Source organism: Halichoerus grypus, chromosome 6 (assembly GCF_964656455.1).
Source record: "Halichoerus grypus chromosome 6, mHalGry1.hap1.1, whole genome shotgun sequence".
NCBI lineage: Eukaryota > Metazoa > Chordata > Mammalia > Carnivora > Phocidae > Halichoerus > Halichoerus grypus.
The window spans coordinates 107,528,506-107,548,096 of record NC_135717.1 but is presented as its reverse complement, the minus strand read 5'-3'; the positions used below and the strand labels follow the sequence as shown (position 1 = coordinate 107,548,096).

General features: G+C 37.1%; 1 protein-coding gene across 1 annotated transcript in view; it reads left to right on the top strand.

Annotated features, from left to right (window-relative positions):
* SLC2A13 (solute carrier family 2 member 13) overlaps nt 1–19,591 on the top strand; it is a 362,649-nt gene that overhangs the window by 64,382 nt on the left and 278,676 nt on the right. The window contains exon 3 of the mRNA XM_078075885.1: nt 15,589–15,797. Within this exon, the coding sequence (XP_077932011.1) occupies nt 15,589–15,797 (209 nt within the window). The remainder of the gene's footprint in view (nt 1–15,588; nt 15,798–19,591) is intronic.

Below are 19,591 nucleotides of genomic sequence, written 5' to 3'. Positions count from 1 at the left end.
TTATCCCCAGAACAACCACTAGAGTATATTATAAAAAGATATAGCTAAGAAGCCATTATAAGAATTAAAATGGAGGGGCATCTGGCATTATAAGAATTGAAACAGGGCTCAGTCAGTTGAGCATCTGACTCTTGGTTTCGACTCAGGTCATGATCTTGGGATCATAGGATCAAGCCCCATGTTGGGCTCCTCACTCAGTGGGAGTCTGCTTCATTCCCTCTCTCTCTCCCTTTCCCCCCTCTTCTCTCCCCCCCCCCAAATAAATCTTAAAAAAAAAAAAATTAAAATGGAGGGATGCTTGGGTGGCTCAGTCACTTAGGTGTCTGCCTCTTCATTTTGTCTCAGGTCATGATCTCAGGGTCGTAAGATCAAGCCCTGTGTCCAGCTCCATGCCTGGCGTGGAGCCTGCTTAAGATTCTCTCTCTCCCTCACCCTGTCCCTCTGCCTCTCTTCCACTCCCAGCTCACACTCTCTCTTTAAAAAAAAAAAAAAAAAAGGATATTTAAAATATTTGGATAAGCTGAGCAAAGGCAAGAAAGGAAGAACACAAGAATAAAGAACAGATGGAACAAATGGAAGGCAAGTAACAAGTAACAAATGGTAGACTTAAAACCCAATTATTGCAATAATTATAAAATGTAAAAAATGTTCATTGTGCACAAAAACATGACACAAGTCTATATTGTCTAAAAGTGACACAATTTAAGTATGATGCCACAGATAGGTTAAAAGTAAAAGAGTGGGCAGAGATACACTATACAAACACCAGGTATAAGAGAGTTGGTGTGGCTTTGTTAATAATCACACAAAGTAAGACTTTAAGACAAGTAGTATTTCCAGAGATAAAAAGGGACATTTCATAATGATAATAGAGCCAACTAGTCAGAAATATAATAAATAATAAAGACTAGAAGTCAATGTAATAGAAAGATAAGCAGTAGAAAAAAGGTTGATTCTTTGTAAAGATTAATAAAATTGATAAGCTGATATGACTGATTAAACTGATAAAGAAAAAAAAGCTAAAGCACAAATTATCAATATCAGGAGTAAAAGAGTGCATCATTACTATGGACATTATTAGGATAATGAGGGAATACTTTGAATGACTTTGTGCCAATAAATTCAACAACTTAGGTGAAATGGGCATATTGCTTGAAGATCAGGGCCCTGCTGAAAACTGACACAAGGTAAAGTGGAAAATCTGAATACCCCTGTATTTATTAAATAAATTGAATCATTATTAGTAGCCTACCTGCAAAGGAAAATCCAGGCCCAGATGGTTTCAGTGGTGAATTCTGTAAAATATTTAAGGAAGAAGTAGCTCCAAGCTTAAACAAAAGCTTTAAGAAAATAAAGATGGAAGGAATACTTCCCAGCTTGGATTCTGAGGACAGCATAACTTTAATATGGCCTAAGCTATTACAAGAACAAAAACTCTAGATACTGATCGAAAATATCCTTACAAAATAGTAGCAAATCAAACTAGTAATAAATAAAGGTATAATAAATTGTGACCAAGTCAGTTTTCTGAGGAAAGTCCGGCTATTTTGCATTTGAAGATAAATTTGTGCAGGTCACCATGTTCAAATTATTAAAAAGAGGAGAACCTATATAATTAACTCAATATATGCAGAGAAAGCATTTGTTGGAATAACATTCATTTATGCTAAAACCTTCCAGCAAACTAGAAGAGCACTTTTTTTTTTAAGATTTGTTTATTTGACAGACAGCCAGAGAGGGAACACAAGCAGGGGGAGTGGGAGATGGAGAACCAGGCTTCTCGCTGAGCAGGGAGCCCAACGCGGGACTCGATCCCATTACCCTGGGATCATGCCGAAGGCAGACGCTTAATGACTGAGCAACCCAGGCACCCCTAGAAGAGCACTTCTTGAACTCAATAAAGGACATGTATGAGAAAACCTGCAGCCAGCTTTATACCTCATAGTGAAAGCCGGAATGCTTTTCCTTATCATCAAGGAAGAGATGTCCACTATCACCATTTACAGTCTTTCAGATTGATTCAAATGGACAAGTGATTCTAAAAGTTTTTACAGAAAAGTCAAGGACCTAGAATTGCCAAAACCATCTTGAGGAACAAAATTGGAGAGTTCTGTCTGATTTCAAGACTTAGTATAGGGACACCTGGGTGGCTCAGTTGTTAAGCGTCTGCCTTTGGCTCAGGTCATGATCCCAGGATCCTAGGATCGATCCCTGCATTGGGGCTCCCTGCTCTGTGGGAAGCCTGCTTCTCCCTCTCCCTCTGCTTGCCTCTCCCCCTGCTTGTGCTCTCTCTCTCTCTCTCTGGCAAATAAATAAAATCTTTAAAAAAAAAAAAAGTATAAAGCTAAAGTAATCAAAACAGACTGGTAAGGATAGATAGATAAATCCGTGAAATAGAACAGCAAGGTGGCTATGTATCAAAAAAACATGATTGAAAGAAGTTAAATGCAAAAGAGTACAGTCTCCATGATTCCATATGATGTTCATTAACATGTAAAATAAGCTATGGGGACAGAAATTCAGTCATTGGTTGTCTATGGCCGTGGGGAATGATTGGAAAGAGAGGGGTATAGCCTACCTGCAAAGCAAAATCCAGGCCCAGATGGTTTCAGTGGTGAATTCTGTAAAATATTTAAGGAAGAAGTAGCTCCAAGCTTAAACAAAAGCTTTAAGAAAATAAAGATGGAAGGAATACTTCCCAGCTTGGATTCTGAGGACAGCATAACTTTAATATGGCCCAAGCTATTACAAGAACAAAAAACTCTAGATACTGATCGAAAATATCCTTACAAAATAGTAGCAAATCAAACTAATTTCTGGAATGATGGAAATGTTCTGATTTTTTATTGGGATGGTGGTTATAAGGGCATATATATTTTTCAAAACTGTTAGAATGGTATACCTTGGATCTCTTCATTTTATTATATGGAAATTGTACCTAAAAATTGTTGACCTGCACCTTCTGTTAGTTCCCTCCATTATATCCCTTTTCTGCATTGGCCAGTGACTAATTTAATTTTGCTTCTGCCATGACACTTTTTCTAACAGCCTCTGTTGAAATAACTTTTGTCCTTGTTCCGACACTCAAAACCTCAGTCATAGCAATTAAATATAACCCTATTTTGTTTGATGATTACTAGTGTATAAGCTCCTTGAAGTAAAGGATGTCTGCTAATCATTATATCTCCCAAATCCCTAGCCCAGAGCTTTGGATATGGAAGATTTTCAGTGACCAAAAAAAAAAAAGATATGTGTGGGTGTGGTTGTGTGTGCATTATTTCTAACGTTAGTACTATGCATTTTGTGTAAGTCATTGTATTTTGCCATGTAGTTTAAAACTACTTAATATCTGTGCAAAACACATTCATTTGTTTAATATCACATCTTATTCTGTCAAAGTAAGTATATTTTGCTGCTTCTAATATAATCACAACACTCTAAATAAACTTGGCCAAACTACCTACCCGATATACCAATATCAAATCACTTTGAGGCATTTCCCCTACCTACACAGAGTTAATATTTTCTTATGTTTACATATTTGGCAAGATTTTCTGTTAATAGTTTACACAGACTCATTCACCAGGTAACACAAAAGTTGCTCATTTGCTGATCATATATCACCTGCTTTTTACTTGAAAGATTCCAACTAGGACATACTGATTTCTTTTTCTTATAATGTACTTTCAGCCTTGGTCTCATGTTTACTCTCTAGCCACCATCAGATTATCAGGTATGTCAGTCATCAATTTTGATGTTCTATGTGGTCTTTGAAGGCAGAAGGAAATTAATTTACCAGCCTGGGATCTCTATTATTTTAATTTCTTATCTGTTAAAATGGAGTTGTGAATCCTGCACTAAAATTGAAAAATATGTTAACAGGTGAGTTGTAGTTATAGCAGGTGGCTAAATTCATTGTTACCCTTTTGCATCTAAAACTTGCATTAAGTAGAAACATACTACATAAGTTATAATTTTTTTAAGACTTTATTTGTCAGAGAGAAAGAGTGCGTGCATACAAGCAGGGGGAGTGGCAGGCAGAGGGAGAAGCAGACTCCCCACTGATAGGGAGCCTGATGCAGGTCTCGATCCTAGGACCCTGGGATCATGACCTGAGCTGAAGGCAGACGCTTAACCGACTGAGCCATCCAGGCCTCCCCATAAATTATAATTTCTGTCTGGTGATTATTATGTAAATGTCTTGTGACTGATATATATGGTGAGCGTTTCTGTTGTAAATCCAGTAATAGAGATCTTGTAGTAAATGCATAACTCATATGATTATTAAGTATATGAGAAGTAAATGAAAAAAACTCAAAATCCATGGGAACATTGAACAGTGAAGTCAGGTAGCTCAAGATGTAGGGCTGAAGGAACAGTGTTCTTGAATGTGGTTTGAAAGGGTTGGATTATGCCTTTTTAAGGGGAAAACATTTCATTACCCTAAACAAGGTAAATGATATATATTGGAAAGTTCCAGCTTGGGGGATGTTTCTGGATTTACACAGCACTACACTGTCTCTGCTTTAAGTGCTTCATGATGCTTAATGATTGGCATAGAGTTTGGCACTTAATGTACATTAAGGTGATGTTTGTTGGGTAAACATCTCAGAATAACAGCTCAGATAGATCATAGGAATTCAGCCTTACCTTTCCAAGCAATACAGTAAATCTTCATTAGGTAACACTTTCAAAGAATTTACTAATTCTAACTGCTGACCCTTTTTATTTTCAATGAGCTGTTTCAGCAAAAAATGGTTTAGAGTTTATTTCATAGTTCTATATAAAAGGATGCCAGTTGGAAACTGTAGAGTTTTAATGAATAAGGCTTAGTATCTTAATATTTATGATATTCCTCTAACTTTTATGTGCTATTCAGAAAGGGCTAACATGAACATGATTTCTAAATCAATAGGAAATATAAATGGAATGCAAGCTACAAGACAGAGGATGGAAATAAAACTATCAGAATTATAAATACAGTTTTGTCACTTGGGGTTTTTTTTTTTTTTTCAGTGTATTCTAAGACAATATTGGATATTAGAGAATATTGCTAATATTCAAACTTCAGAGATTGTCACTGAACTAATCTGAGTGTTTTAAAAAATAGCAAGATTCTCTATGACTAGAATATAAGGTGGAGATTTGGTTGAAAAATACATTTAGCTATGTGAGGTTGGGAGACCAGTAAGGAAGTGATTATTGAATTGCAGCTTAATGCTCTCATGGCCTATTGGGATAATTGGCTAACTGACTGCAGTGTCCAAAAAAACCTTTATACACTTATCAGAGTGGAGTGTCTTCCCTTAGTAGAACTTAAGAGCTGTAAAAACAATCGCATACAATTTGCTTTAAATATATTGTAATACAGCTCTCTTAGCTATGATAGTTTTTCTAGAATAGCTTGACTTATAATTAAAACCATAAATCATACAGCTCTTATACTGTAAGGTATTGGGAACTTAAGGAAAAAGAGAGGAGAAAAATAAGCAGCATGTGGGTGCAAGATATAATTCCTCACTCTTGCACAATTCCTTTTGGAAGGGGAGTAGCTTGGAGAGGCCTTTAGGAGGCAGAGATTGAAAAACAAAATGCAGTGGAAAGCAATGTTAGATCTCTCATGTCCCTCATATAAAATATTTTAAAAGGATCAAATCAAATTTTTTTTTTTTTGCACCCAGTCATCTTTTAAACTATTTCCGGCCATGTTACCTATATTTTCCCTACATGAAAAATGTATGTGTATGTTGAAAATGAAATTCAAATTCAGTTTGGCACCGTGTTCAAGCAGTACAAGTTTGCATACAAATGAGATATTTTCTTTTAATTCATAGTTGATTATTTTCATAGTTGAATATATTCCATTTGCCACCAGCAGGTCTGTGTTTTCCCTTCCCATGGGTGCCTTTGTGTCAGGTACTGTGCTCTGTATGACTGGGGGTGACTGTTCCCAGGTAGCCCCTTTGCCATGTTATTCTGCGGTGCTTTAATACATTTAACAGAGGTGAGTGAATAATAAAACTTATAAAGTTATCCTCGAAAGTCTTTAAACATGAGGTTAAGGTAAATTATCTCACAGTTCTGTGAGAGAATTTCTGCAAAATTAAGTTAACTAATCACTAAACATTTATTATAGCTTGTCTTACAGTAAACATTATTGGAAGCCAGATTCCCTAGATTTTATTTTATTTTTAAATTTTTTAAAAGATCTTATTTTAGAGAAAGAGAGCGGGGTGGGGAGGGGCAGAGGGAGAGGGAGAGAGAATCTCAAGCAGACTCCCTGCTGAGCATGGAGCCTGACACAGGGCTTGACCCCAGGACCCTGAGATCATGACCTGAGCTGAAATCAAGAGCCAGATGCTTAACTGACTGAGCCACCCAGGTGCCCCAAGAGTACCTAGATTTTAATCCTAGTTCCACTGCATACTAGTTCTTTATCTAATTTATACCTGGTTTCTTTGTCTTTAAAATAATGATACCCACTTCATAGGGTCGTTGTGAAGACAAATTAATGTTTCTTAAGCCCTTTGAACAGTGTTTGGCATATAGTAACTAGTGCTGTGTATTAGCTATTACTATTGCCACTATTAAGTGATTACATGTCTAAGCTCCATTCAAGTAGATTTTTTAAAAATGTATTTGGAACATAATCATCACCCTGTGGAACTACTAGAGAATAAGTAATGTGTTCATCATGTTATCAGTAGACCATGTTATCAGATAACCATTTTGTTATCAGAGAACTAGGGCAATTATGAACTACACAGTTGTGTATCTCACATGGCCATCTTTTAGAGGATACTTTCTTCAGGGTTGTAGGTGAGAGCAGTATGATTCCTTTAAAACAAGAATGGTGGCAAATATGGATTCCAGGCAGGACCTATTTGGTTTTATGTGGGGTACCACCAGGGGAAGGGCTGTCACCTGGGAATGCTGGATCTTTGATTCACAGAGCTTTGGTTCTTGGCACTGGGAAGAAGGCTTAACCTGAGGTAAAATAGCTGGGCTTGTCTTCTTTGGTGGTAGCTGTCCCAGCCACACCATTTGAAAGCATTGCTCACCATTTGAGGGCCCATCCTTAGTTTTCTGGTAGGCAGGTGCTGATATAGCTAGTTGGACCAGAAAATAGCTCATTTGTTCACTTCAGTTGAGAAAGTTTAAAAAGATATCTCTGTGAGTGATCAGGATGCCACAGAAGAGTCTAAAGAATTTTAGAATTCCTGAAAGCTTGGCATTTTTGCTCCAGTCAACCTACTTTCCCTTTCTGTCAGCTTGGTGTGCCTCCAGAAGATAAATAGCCTTTGCCTTATAGTATGGACCTTGGGCGATTACTGTTCACTTTCACCCCCTGGGTTTTTAAAAACACTTAGATCAGTGGTTCTTAGCCCTGACTGCACATTAGCACCACCTGGGGAGCTTTTAATAGAATTTCCTGGGCCTGGAGCCCAGACCAATTAATCAAAATCCTGGGTGGGTAGGGCCTGGACACTGGTATGTTTTAAAAGTCTCCCTCCCCCCCCTTCCTAATGTGAAGCCAGGGTTTAGAACCCTTGATTTAACTTACAATAATGAGATCTCCCATATCAGTAGGTAACACTTCTTTGTGGGATTGACTGCCCTGGTTTGTCAATAGACTGTTTGTCTTATTAGTATATTTTTTGTCATTCATGTGGTTCCTGATTTCCTTGGATTTCGAGGACTCAGGGTGAGCCCCAAATACATACTGCCTTAACTAAGCCTATAGAGTTCTTGCTCTTTTAGTCTCATGATACAATTTTCATCAGTAACACAGCAAAGCAATCTCTTTATTTTTTTCCTGTTCTCCAATCTGTACATCATCAGAGCAACAGTTTTTCTTCAAGAAAGAAATTGGTTAGTTCTCCCTACTGACTTTTGGGTGGATGATACAGCCACTATAGATAAGTTGCATTAAATTGATAGGTGAGGGAGTCAGGGAGGTAAAAACAAATTTTACTGGGTGCCCTCTCTATTCTAGGTACCAACTGTATGGTTTCACTTAATTCTCTCAGCAGTCCTATGAAATAGATGCTGTCACCTGTGTGTTAAAATATTAAATAACTAGACAAGGGTTTTGTGGTTAGTATGCCCAGGGCTGAATAGAGAACCCAGGTCTGTTCCTGTGCTCATCCCATCATAAACCACAGCTACCCCCTCATCTTATATATTTGGTCTCTACAGAGCCTTGGAAATTTATTATTATCAAAATACTTTTATCATTGTTTGGGAGGAAAACATTTCCTCCCCTTCAGAGTTCCTCTGCCTGGTCAGAGAATTAAATTGACATGAGGTCACTTAATAAGAGACAAACAAAAGTTTAATGACCTGTATACTTCCTGTGTAAATGGGAGAGACCCACATAAAACTGAATAACTCCCCAAAATGGCCAAAGCCATCACCATCTTCATCTATAGACAAAAGATGTTGGGGGTGGGGAGTCAGTTAAGACGGGTTACCAGGAAAAGCACAGTAAACAAGGGTAAGGTTGTGATACAGATTTAAGTTTTACCTTCTTCTTTGATAAGATTTCTGAAGACTGAGTCATCTCTCTCTTCCTGATAGAAGGAGACACCCTTATAAATGGAGGTTTCCCTTGTAGATGTAAATGCTTCTTACAAAAGGGTAACTTCTATTTGGTTTTCAGAGCTTTTGCTGTGTTTGCAGTTTCTTAAAGATAATCAGCCTAAAATAATCATTATGCCAAAGAGACTCATTTTGGGGCAGCAAATTCTGTACATCATGAAAGATAATCAAAATGTAGTAAAATAAGCTTTGTTTTACTTCTAGAAGAGAAGCATTAGGGCGTAAATGTATAAAACATGTTTTATTTTGCCTAGTCTCTGGAACCAGGCTTCAATATCCTTAAAGGTTGGCAGCTGGGTGCCACCCACCTTAGTGTTAGGGCATTGAATTGTATATTTCAGACCTAGACTCTTGGATTTTAAAGGACTGGAAAGCTGAAGTAGCCTGTCTTCTATAGCTTGCTTTAGAAACACGCTAATATGTATGTTTGCAATTTTCTTTTTGTGTTTCCCTTTTCTTCCCTTCTCCTTTTCTTTTAGTTTTTAGAAATACCGTGTCCTAAGATTAAATAGTGAGTAATAAAGTGCACAGTATTATGTGGGCATCTTTTGGCCTGAAAATGTTTCAGTTTCTATATTCATTTCAAGTGCTGCTTTGAAGTACCCTGTGCAGCCTTTTAATCTTAATTCATCACTAAGGGGGTTTGGAGAACAAAAGGAAAGATCATGAAAAATGTAGAGAAATGACACATAGGCTTCCATTTTTAGGATTTTAGAAATTTATTTCCTAATCCAATATATTTGGTATTTGTCTTTTATCGCTTTTCTTTTACATAATTGGCAGTAATTGGCAATACAATTGTGTATAACCTTTTCTTCAAGAGAACACAGGTCAATAAAAATGTCATTCATTTACAGCAATAAAACATACATTAAAGTAACACATTTGGTTGTACAAGTTAGCGTCTTAAGAGGAAGCTGCCACAAGCATGCATTTGTGTGAGCCAATCTCAGCTCTCACCTGGTTTTCAGATGAGACATCTTCTTCAGAAAAGTCTGATTATATCTGGAATAACAAACAGTTTAATTGAAAGGAATTACCTTGCAACTAAGTTTGCAGAGCTAAATGATCCAGAAGAATTGCTACATGAACCAGTGCTATACAAATGTGAAGTACACTTATTTTCTATCTAGCTAATACAGGAAGTTTAGATGTATAGCTGCTTTTGTATGTTTCTTAAAATATTTACTAAGTGCCTACTGTGTGCAAGGTATTTTATTAGGTGCTTTGTCAAATACAAAGTTAAATACACAATCAAGTGGGACAGGTATATAATACAAGGTATAGTGATGTAAGTGGAGGTTAAACACTGTTCTGTAGGTTAGCAGAGGAAGGAATGATTAAGTATTGGTATAATTATCACAGCCTATGGATTAAAGTATAAAACACTTTTAATAAGATTTTATTCAGTACTGTAAGCCAAATGATTCATTTAGTCATAAAAACTTTGTTTACTTTTAAAAATCTTAATTTTTCTGTTTCCATGTGTATTTTTAGCAGCTGTTTGGAGTGAGAGATACTCTTTTTTTTGTTTGTTTTGTTTTGGTTCAAGTTTTTATTTAAATTCCAGTTAACATGTAGTGAAATATTAATTTCAGGAGTAGAATTTAGTGATTACATACAACACCCACTGCTCATCATAACAGGCACTCTCCTAAATACCCATCACCCATTTAGACCATTCCTCCCCGCCTCCCCCACCACTTCCCTCCCTTCCAGCAACCCTCAGTTTGTTCTCTATAGTTTTTTGTGGGTTTTTTGTTCAATTTATTTTATTTTATTATATTATGTTAATCACCATACATTACATCATTAGTTTTTGATGTAGTGTTCCATGATTCATTGTTTGCGTATAACACCCAGTGCTCCATTCAGTACGTGCCCTCTTTAATACCCATCACTAGGCTAATCCATCCCCCCACCCTCCTCCCCTCTAGAACCCTCAGTTTGTTTCTCAAAGTCCATAGTCTCTCATGGTTCATCTCCCCCTCAGATTCCCCCCCTTCATTTTTCCCTTCCTGCTATCTTCTTTTTTTTAACATATAATGTATAATTTGTTTCAGAGGTACAGGTCTGTGATTCAACAGTCTTACCCAATTCACAGCACTCACCATAGCACATACCCTCCCCAATATCTATCACCCAGCCACCCCATCCCTCCCACCCCCCCACCACTCCAGCAACCCTCAGTATGTTTCCTGAAATTAAGACTTCCTCATATCAGTGAGATCATATGATACATGTCTTTCTCTGATTGACTTATTTTGCTCAACATAATACCCTCCAGTTCCATCCACGCCATTGCAAATGGCAAGATTTCATTCCTTTTGATGGCTGCATAATATTCCATTGTATATATATACCATATCTTCTTTTTTTTTTTTTTTTTAAAGATTTTAATTGATTTATTTGACAGACAGAGACACAGCGAGAGAGGGAACACAAGCAGGGGGAATGGGAGAGGGAGAAGCAGGCTTCCCGCTGAGCAGGGAGCCCGATGCGGGACTCGATCCCAGGACCCTGGGATCATGACCTGAGCCGAAGGCAGACGCTTAACGACTGAGCCACGCAGGCGCCCTATACCATATCTTCTTTATCCATTCATCTGTCAATGGACATCTTGGCTCTTTCCATAGTTTGGCTATTGTGGACATTGCTGCTATAAACATTGGGGTGCATGTACCCCTTCGGATCCCTACATTTGTATCTTTGGGGTAAATACCCAGTAGTGCAATTGCTGGGTCATAGGGTAGCTCTATTTTCAACTTTTTGAGGAACCTCCATACTGTTTTCCAGAGTGGCTGCACCAGCTTGTGTTCCCACCAACAGTGTAGGAGGGTTCCCCTTTCTCTGCATCCCCACCAACATCTGTCATTTCCTGACTTGTTAATTTTAGCCATTCTGACTTGTGTGAGGTGGTATCTCATTGAGGCTTTGATTTGTCTTTCCTTGATGCCAAGCAATGTTGAGCACTTTTTCGTGTGTCTATTGGCCATTTGGATGTCTTCTTTGCAGAAATGTCTGTTCATGTCTTCTGCCCATTTCTTGATTGGATCATTTGTTCTTTGGGTGTTGAGTTTGATAAGTTCTTTATAGATTTTGGATACTAGCCCTTTATCTGATATGTCATTCGCAAGTATCTTCTCCCATTCTGTCGGTTGTCTTTTGGTTTTATTGACTGTTTCCTTTGCTGTGCAAAAGCTTTTTATCTTGATGAAGTCCCAGTAGTTCATTTTTGCCATTGCTTCACTTGCCTTTGGCAATGTTTCTAGGAAGAAGTTGCTGCGGCTGAAGTCAAAGAGGTTGCTGCCTGTGTTCTCCTTTATGATTTTGATGGACTCCTGTCTCACATTTAGGTCTTTCAACCATTTGGAGTCTATTTTTGTGTGTGGTGTAAGGAAATGGTCCAGTTTCATTCTTCTGCATGTGGCTGTCCAGTTTTCCCAACACCATTTATTGAAGAGACTGTCTTTTTTCCATTGGACATTCATTCCTGCTTTGTTGAAGATTAGTTGACCCTAGAGTTGAGGGTCCATTTCTGGGCTCTCTATTCTGTTCCATTGATCTATGTGTCTGTTTTTGTGCCAGTATCATACTGTCTTGATGATGACAGCTTTGTAATAGAGCTTGAAGTCCGGAATTGTGATGCCACCAGCTTTGCTTTTCTTTTTCAACATTCCTCTGGCTATTTGCGGTCTTTTCTGGTTCCATACAAATTTTAGGATTATTTGTTCCATTTCTTTGAAAAAAGTGGATGGTATTTTGATAGGGATTGCATTAAATGTGTAGATTGCTCTAGGTAGCATTGACATCTTCACAATACTTGTTCTTCCAATCCATGAGCATGGAACGTTTTTCCATTTCTTTGTGTCTTCCTCAATTTCTTTCATGAGTATTTTATAGTTTTCTGAGTACAGATTCTTTGCCTCTTTGGCTAGATTTATTCCTAGGTATCTTATGGTTTTGGGTGCAATTGTAAATGGGATCGACTCCTTAATTTCTCTTTCTTCTGTCTTGTTGTTGGTGTATAGGAATGCCACTGATTTCTGTGCATTGATTTTATATCCTGCCACTTGACTGAATTCCTGTATGAGTTCTAGCAGTTTTGGGGTGGAGTCTTTTGGGTTTTCCACATAAAGTATCATATCATCTGCGAAGAGTGAGAGTTTGACTTCTTCTTTGCCGATTTGGATGCCTTTTATTTCTTTTTGTTGTCTGATTGCTGAGGCTAGGACTTCTGGTACTATGTTGAATAGCAGTGGTGATAGTGGACATCCCTGCCGCGTTCCTGACCTTAGGGGGAAAGCTCTCAGTTTTTCCTCATTGAGAATGATATTTGCTGTAGGTTTTTCATAGATGGCTTTTATGATATTGAGGTATGTACTCTCTATCCGTATACTCTGAAGAGTTTGATCAAGAAAGGATGCTGTACTTTGTCAAATGCTTTTTCTGCATCTCTTGAGAGGATCATATGGTTCTTGTTCTTTCTTTTATTAATGTATTGTATCACATTGATTGATTTGTGGATGTTGAACCAACCAAGCCCAGGGATAAATCCCACTTGGTCGTGATGAATAATCCTTTTAATGTACTGTGGGATCCTATTGGCTAGTATTTTGGTGAGAATTTTTGCATGCATGTTCATCAAGGATATTGGTCTGTAATTCTCCTTTTTGATGGGGTCTTTGTCTGGTTTTGGGATCAGGATAATGGTGGCCTCATAAAACGAGTTTGGAAGTTTTCCTTCCATTTGTATTTTTTGGAACAGTTTCAGAAGAATAGGTATTAATTCTTCTTGAAATGTTTGGTAGAATTCCCCTGGGAAGTCATCTGGCCCTGGGCTTTTGTTTTTTTGGGAGATTTTTGATGACTGCTTCAATTTCCTTAGTGGTTATAGGTCTGTTCAGGTTTTCTATTTCTTCCTGGTTCAGTTTTGGTAGTTGATACATCTCTAGGAATGCATCCATTTCTTCCAGATTGTGTAATTTGCTGGCATATAGTTGCTCATAATATGTTCTTATAATTGTTTGTATTTCTTTGGTGTTGGTGTGATCTCTCCTCTTTTGTGCATGATTTTATTTATTTGGGTAATTTCTCTTTTCTTTTTGATAAGTCTGGCCAGGGGTTTCTCTACAGTTAAGACTTTGTTTTTATGGTTTGCCTCTCTCTTTTTTTATACCTATGTTCATTTGTTTCTTTTCTTAAATTCCACATATGAGTGAAATCATGTAGTATTTGTCTTTCTCTGACTTATTTCGCTTAGCATAATACACTCTAGCTCCATCCATGTCTTTGCAAATGGCAAGATTTCATTATTTTTTATGGCTGAGTAATATTCCATTGTATATATTTTCCACAACTTCTTTATCCAATTATCAGTCAGTGGGACATGTTGGCCCTTCTGTAATTTGGCTACTGTTGATGGTGCTGCTGCAAACATCAGGGTGCACTTGTTCCTTCAAATCAGTATTTTTTTTATCCTTGGGTAAATACCTGGTAGTGCATTTGCTGGGTCGTAGGGTAGTTCTATTTTCAACTTTTTGAAGCACCTCCATACTGTTTTCCAGAGTGGCTGCACCAGTTTGCATTCTCACCAACAGTGTAAGAGGTTTCCCCTTTCTCCACATCCTTGCCAACATCTCTCATTTCCTGTGTTGATTTTAGCCATCCTGACAGGGTATCTCATTGTAGTTTTGATTTGTAGTTCCCTGATGATGAGTGGTGTTGAGCATCTTTCCATATATCTGTTAGCCATCTGTATGTCTTTTTTGGAAAAATGTCTATTTATGTCCTCTGCCCATTTCTTAACTGGATTATTTAGTTTTTAGGTGTTAAGTTTGGTAAGTTCTTTATACATTTTGGATACTGATAAACCTTTATCAGATATGTCGTTTGCAAATATCTTGGAGTGAGAGGTAGTTTTAACACCCATGTGACAATTGTATTTTTTTTTCCTGCTGTTTTTGGAATTAAAATGAATTTTGTTTGAAAAGTAATGGACTTATTTCACACATTTTATATCTGGAGGCTTCAAGGCTGCTCACTCTACTTTGGGTTTAACATAGCTTAAATGTTGGAATAGCTTTGAAAAGTGTATTGAGTCAAGTGACTTCTAATTGATTTATGAATATCAGTGAGTATGGTTGTTATGTAATCAGAGTTGGCTTTCTGAGCTCTACCATCATAAATCTGCCGTGGAATATACCCAGGGAATTTGGATCAACAGAAAACGTACAAGTGTCCTAGATCCATAGAAGTTCCCATTTGAAAGCGACCTCGCAGTTTATCTACTCAAACCCCTCAATTCAAAAAGATGGAGGCCTAACATCAAAGAGATGTTAGGAGATTGTTCCAGTGGTCAGAATAATTTTGGAGAGATCTTTGATATTGATGTACTCATATTACTATTTTTGTTATTTCTCTGATGGATTTAAAGTGATATGCTTATTTACTATACTTCTGTCATTTTAATAATGATTGTTTGCTTCTGACTATCCTTTTCTGCTCTGGGTTTCTCCTTAGTTAATGAGGATGAACATGATGCTTGATGGCAAAATGAAATCATTACTGATCATTCACGGAGCAAAACAATAAATAGTTTGGGACATTTATCTTAATGAAAAATATATCTTTTTAAACAGATTATCAGAGTTTTGTCTTAGCCTCATTTTCTATTGTAAAATACAGAATTATATGTATATTAGGAAGGGATGGTGATTATGATGTTTTTGCATGATATGTGTGGTTCAGAATGTATATACATAATTATTATGACTTTTGCTCCTTTTTACTGTAATTTATGTCATCAGATTTTTCTCATTTTTCAGTTTCTCACTACAGCATAAAAATATTCTTTTTTCTGGCCACACACATGGAAAATCATTCTAATTTAACATGAGATGCTATTTCCCAGTGTGGTGAACACAAACCTTTTATTTATACTAATAAGTCCAAATTTTATAATAATACGTGGATTTCTTATTACAGGTACATGTTGGGACTTGCAGCAATTCCAGCAGTTATACAGTTTTTTGGCTTTCTCTTTTTACCTGAAAGCCCTCGATGGCTGATTCAGAAAGGACAGACTCAGAAGGCCCGTAGAATTTTATCTCAGATGCGTGGTAACCAGACCATTGATGAGGAATATGATAGCATCAAAAACAACATTGAAGAAGAGGAAAAAGAGGTTGGCTCAGGTATGTGGATTTTGTACTTACATTAATTTTAAAACCACATAGTGGTTTTATTTAGAAACTATATTCTTCTGCTATTATTTAATATCTCTAAATGATGTAGCGATTTTATGTATATAACCAAATCAAAATATATTTTAATTCAGTTTTAAAAGTAATATAATGTTATAAAAGAAAGAAAACTCATCCCCATTATACCACTATCTTCATATAATTACTATTTTTATTTTTGTAGAGCCTCTTTTATTTCAAAATTGGATATACTTGACATGGTTGTCATCATTTTGTGTGTGGGTGATAATTTTTGAGTATATGTATATTTTATATATAAATATATATAAAAATAAATATGCATATTGATCTTCCATATTAACGAAAAAGTCATAGTGTGAACTATTTAAAATAAATCACTTTAGTAAAAGTAAAATACCTTGTTTACATGTGTTACATTAATTTCCAGTCAGGTTTTATAAAGAATAAGAATATCTTCAGATCCTAGTTTTGGAATCATTTTGTGTTTCCCTGTTTTCATTAAAATGTTTAATTGTCTAATCAAAATTTCACCCTGTCAGAAAACCAAAAAAAAAAAAAAGTTTCTAGTCCATTTATGTTGGTGAATTTCTTTTTGGAGAAGAAATCATGTAGGGTTTTATAAAATCTCAGGCAGGATCTCTAATCTTGACAGTCTCATTTGGGTAAGTGATTTGCAGGATGTACGTGATGTGAGGTAGACATTTTATAATACATTTCTCAACAATAACTATTACCCTGCTAGATTCACAATTCCCAAAATTGTCTCATTTTCTCCCAACTTTCCTTTTGCCCCTACATTAATTGGAAACCCAAGTGGAAATGCTGACTTTGCGTTAGTCAAATTATTTTTCACACTTAACGAAAAGGCAAACACCCACACTCATATATTGATATATGTCACACAGGTCTTGGAAGGTGTGTTCACTCACCTTCTCCTGCTGTTATTTTTGGTGGAGCTGAATGTTGTGCTTTCCTGAAACAATAGAATAAACACTGTGCAGAAGCTGGTGACCATTGTTAGCCACACCCGATTACTCTCGTCGTTGTAGTGCAGTGTTGTTATTCTCTTGCTCAGGTTAGAGCCCCAGTGAACTGAGCCAAATCTAGGTCAAGGTCATTTTTAACAAACAGGTTGGTGAGCGTATACCATGTGCCTGGCACTGTCAGCATTTCCAGCGTAAGATGTTAGTGCGAGTATTAAAGAGAATTCTGTTTTTAACAAAATAATTCACTTTTACTGAGTTGAACATTGTGTTAATTTAAAAATACTATTTTAAATGTTCATTTAAATTACAAATACCTTCATTTATGCTCCTGTCTGAATTTCTCTCGGCTGTGGCTTGCATGAAATATGAGCTTGTTTTTGTAGTAATCAGTATGCTTGAAGCTCTTGTACTAATAATGTGTGAGTGGAAAAACTTTTCAGGTTATTAGGTTATATTAAATACTATTTAGAACATGAGCTTTTGTTATGTAAAGGATAGGACAACAACTTAATAAAAAAAAGCCTTCCTGTGTAGGGGTAGGGATACCACTGATTTGACTATAGAGCGTTGACCATGTAGCTTCATTTGGACTACTTAAAAATTTCTCTGACTGGTATAGCCACAGAGCCATTGACAGTGCGCACTATTTGAGTTTCATGATGATTTGGAATGGTTTTTTAAGAAACTTGAGGTACTTAAGATTGTAATTACCCGCATTTGCTTTAGTTTTTATGAGAGGTCTTTTGGAGTTAAAATAGGGCACTTTTTCTTGGGTAAAAATAAAATATTGCTTTATATACACATTTGGCACAGGTTTAAAAAAAAAATACTGTGTTACCGATTGAATCCTAATAACATTTGTCCCATGCTTGGGTAAATATCTTAAACTTTGCAACTAATAGGATTTACAATTTACCTTTTTCTCGATTTGTATTGAGTACTATCATCTTGCTTAGTTTTAAAATTAATCTCATGTTCTTTTTTAAAAGTACAGAATTAATAGCATTATGGCATGAATTCACAAGGCAGATCTGCCAGTGTTACATAGCAGGTAATTTGGGGGCCTCACTTTTATGATTGAGAAATTTGATCAGGGTAAAACCTGTTCTGCACACGTGTGAATTTTATTTCACCATTGTCACGTCCAGGAATGAGACTCTGTGTCAAGTTAGTTGGAAAATAGAGACCAGTGCTAGGGCTTGTCTTAACACACCGACACGGCAAATATACAGGAAGAAACAGCTGATTTCAAAATAATAAAAATGTCCTGGCGCAGAGAAGACAAGTCAGCCATTGTATTGTAGGGTTAGAGAGTAGCGTGGGTTCACCTGTGCATGGATCCTGACCAGGTAAATTTTGAGCCCCGACTTTAAGCCTGGGAACTCTGGGCAACAAAGTGCAGCAGTCTGGAGGGAGGAACTTTGGCCTAGCCACCGCAAAACACTCCAGATATTTCAGGAGGTTAGAAAGAAGTTGTGCATGACCCCTGTTTCTTCTAGGGAGAAATGTTTTATCATCAGACATGGTGGCTTAGTTACCTGCTACCTGCCTGTGAACTCAATAAATAGATCTGATTCCTCATCAGTCCCCATGTCCTTCTCTGGGAGTTTCCAGTGGATTTGTAACTTGTGACTGTTCACGGTACTTGCTTATGTGACCCTTCTTTTTTCCTAGGATTTTTTTTATTTTGGTCCCTGGAGTTTAAATTTGATTTGTTTGAGGAAAATAGGCATAGCTACCCAAGTATGTATTAAATTGTTTTTTGGATGTGTGAGAGATCGGTGCCTATGGGATTGACTTCTCCTGGCTTCAGACACACTTTGTGACTTTCTGTAGTCAATCTGGTGGCTCTCTGGCCGTGGCTGCAGTGGAGGTGAAGCTCATAGTCCACGCTGCGGAACAGCATTGGATTTTAATGGTGTTCCATCTTGTCTGCACATGGCACAGAGATCAGCCTTCTTAGCATGTGATTTCTCCACTATAGTGGGCAAAAAAAAAAAAAAAAAAAAGAAAAAGGGCAATTGATGGGAAAAGAAGCAAACAATTGGTTTTCATGCATATTCAACATTGTTTATACATCCTGCAGGACTAATAAAGTGAGCTTGGTTTGGAAAGCTCCCTGGCGCGGGAGACAAGGGAAATGGTGATGAGTCCTGGCTCCACCCCTAGTTTGGAATCCTAAAAAGATTTTCTAGGAGTTGCCGAACCTCAGTTTCTTTTTAGGTTTGTAAGAAAAGAGAGCCAGATTATAATAGCTCCACAGTCTGATTTTTTAGAGTTTAAAAAATCTGTGAGAAATGTCTGCTTTTTAATTTTTAAATGCTGTGCAGCAGCCTTTCGTTCCAAAATGTTTATTGAGTGACACTCAAGAGAGTTGGGGATGTGGCAATAAATAAGACAAGGTTCTGGTCCATTCTGTTGGGAAGAAGCACACAGATGATAAAGAGTAAATTCCTGGATAACTGCAAATTGTAGTAATGGCTTTAAAGGAAACAAACAGGATGACGACATTTATAGAAGGCTTGCAGGGGGATGGTTAGGAAAGGCTTCTCTGACGAGTTGAGTGTAAAGGCTAAGGAAGAATCAGCAGAGTAGAGAACTGAAGGGACGAGTGTTCCAAGCAGAGGGAACAGCAAGTACCAAATTGTATGTATCACTAAGTGGACCAGATTAATTTTCTTGTAAATTTTGATAATTGTTATGAAGCGTACATGTGCCGGAATTCTAAGGCATTGCAGTAAGAACTATTCCTCTTTATTTGTATGGGGTTGCCAAGCC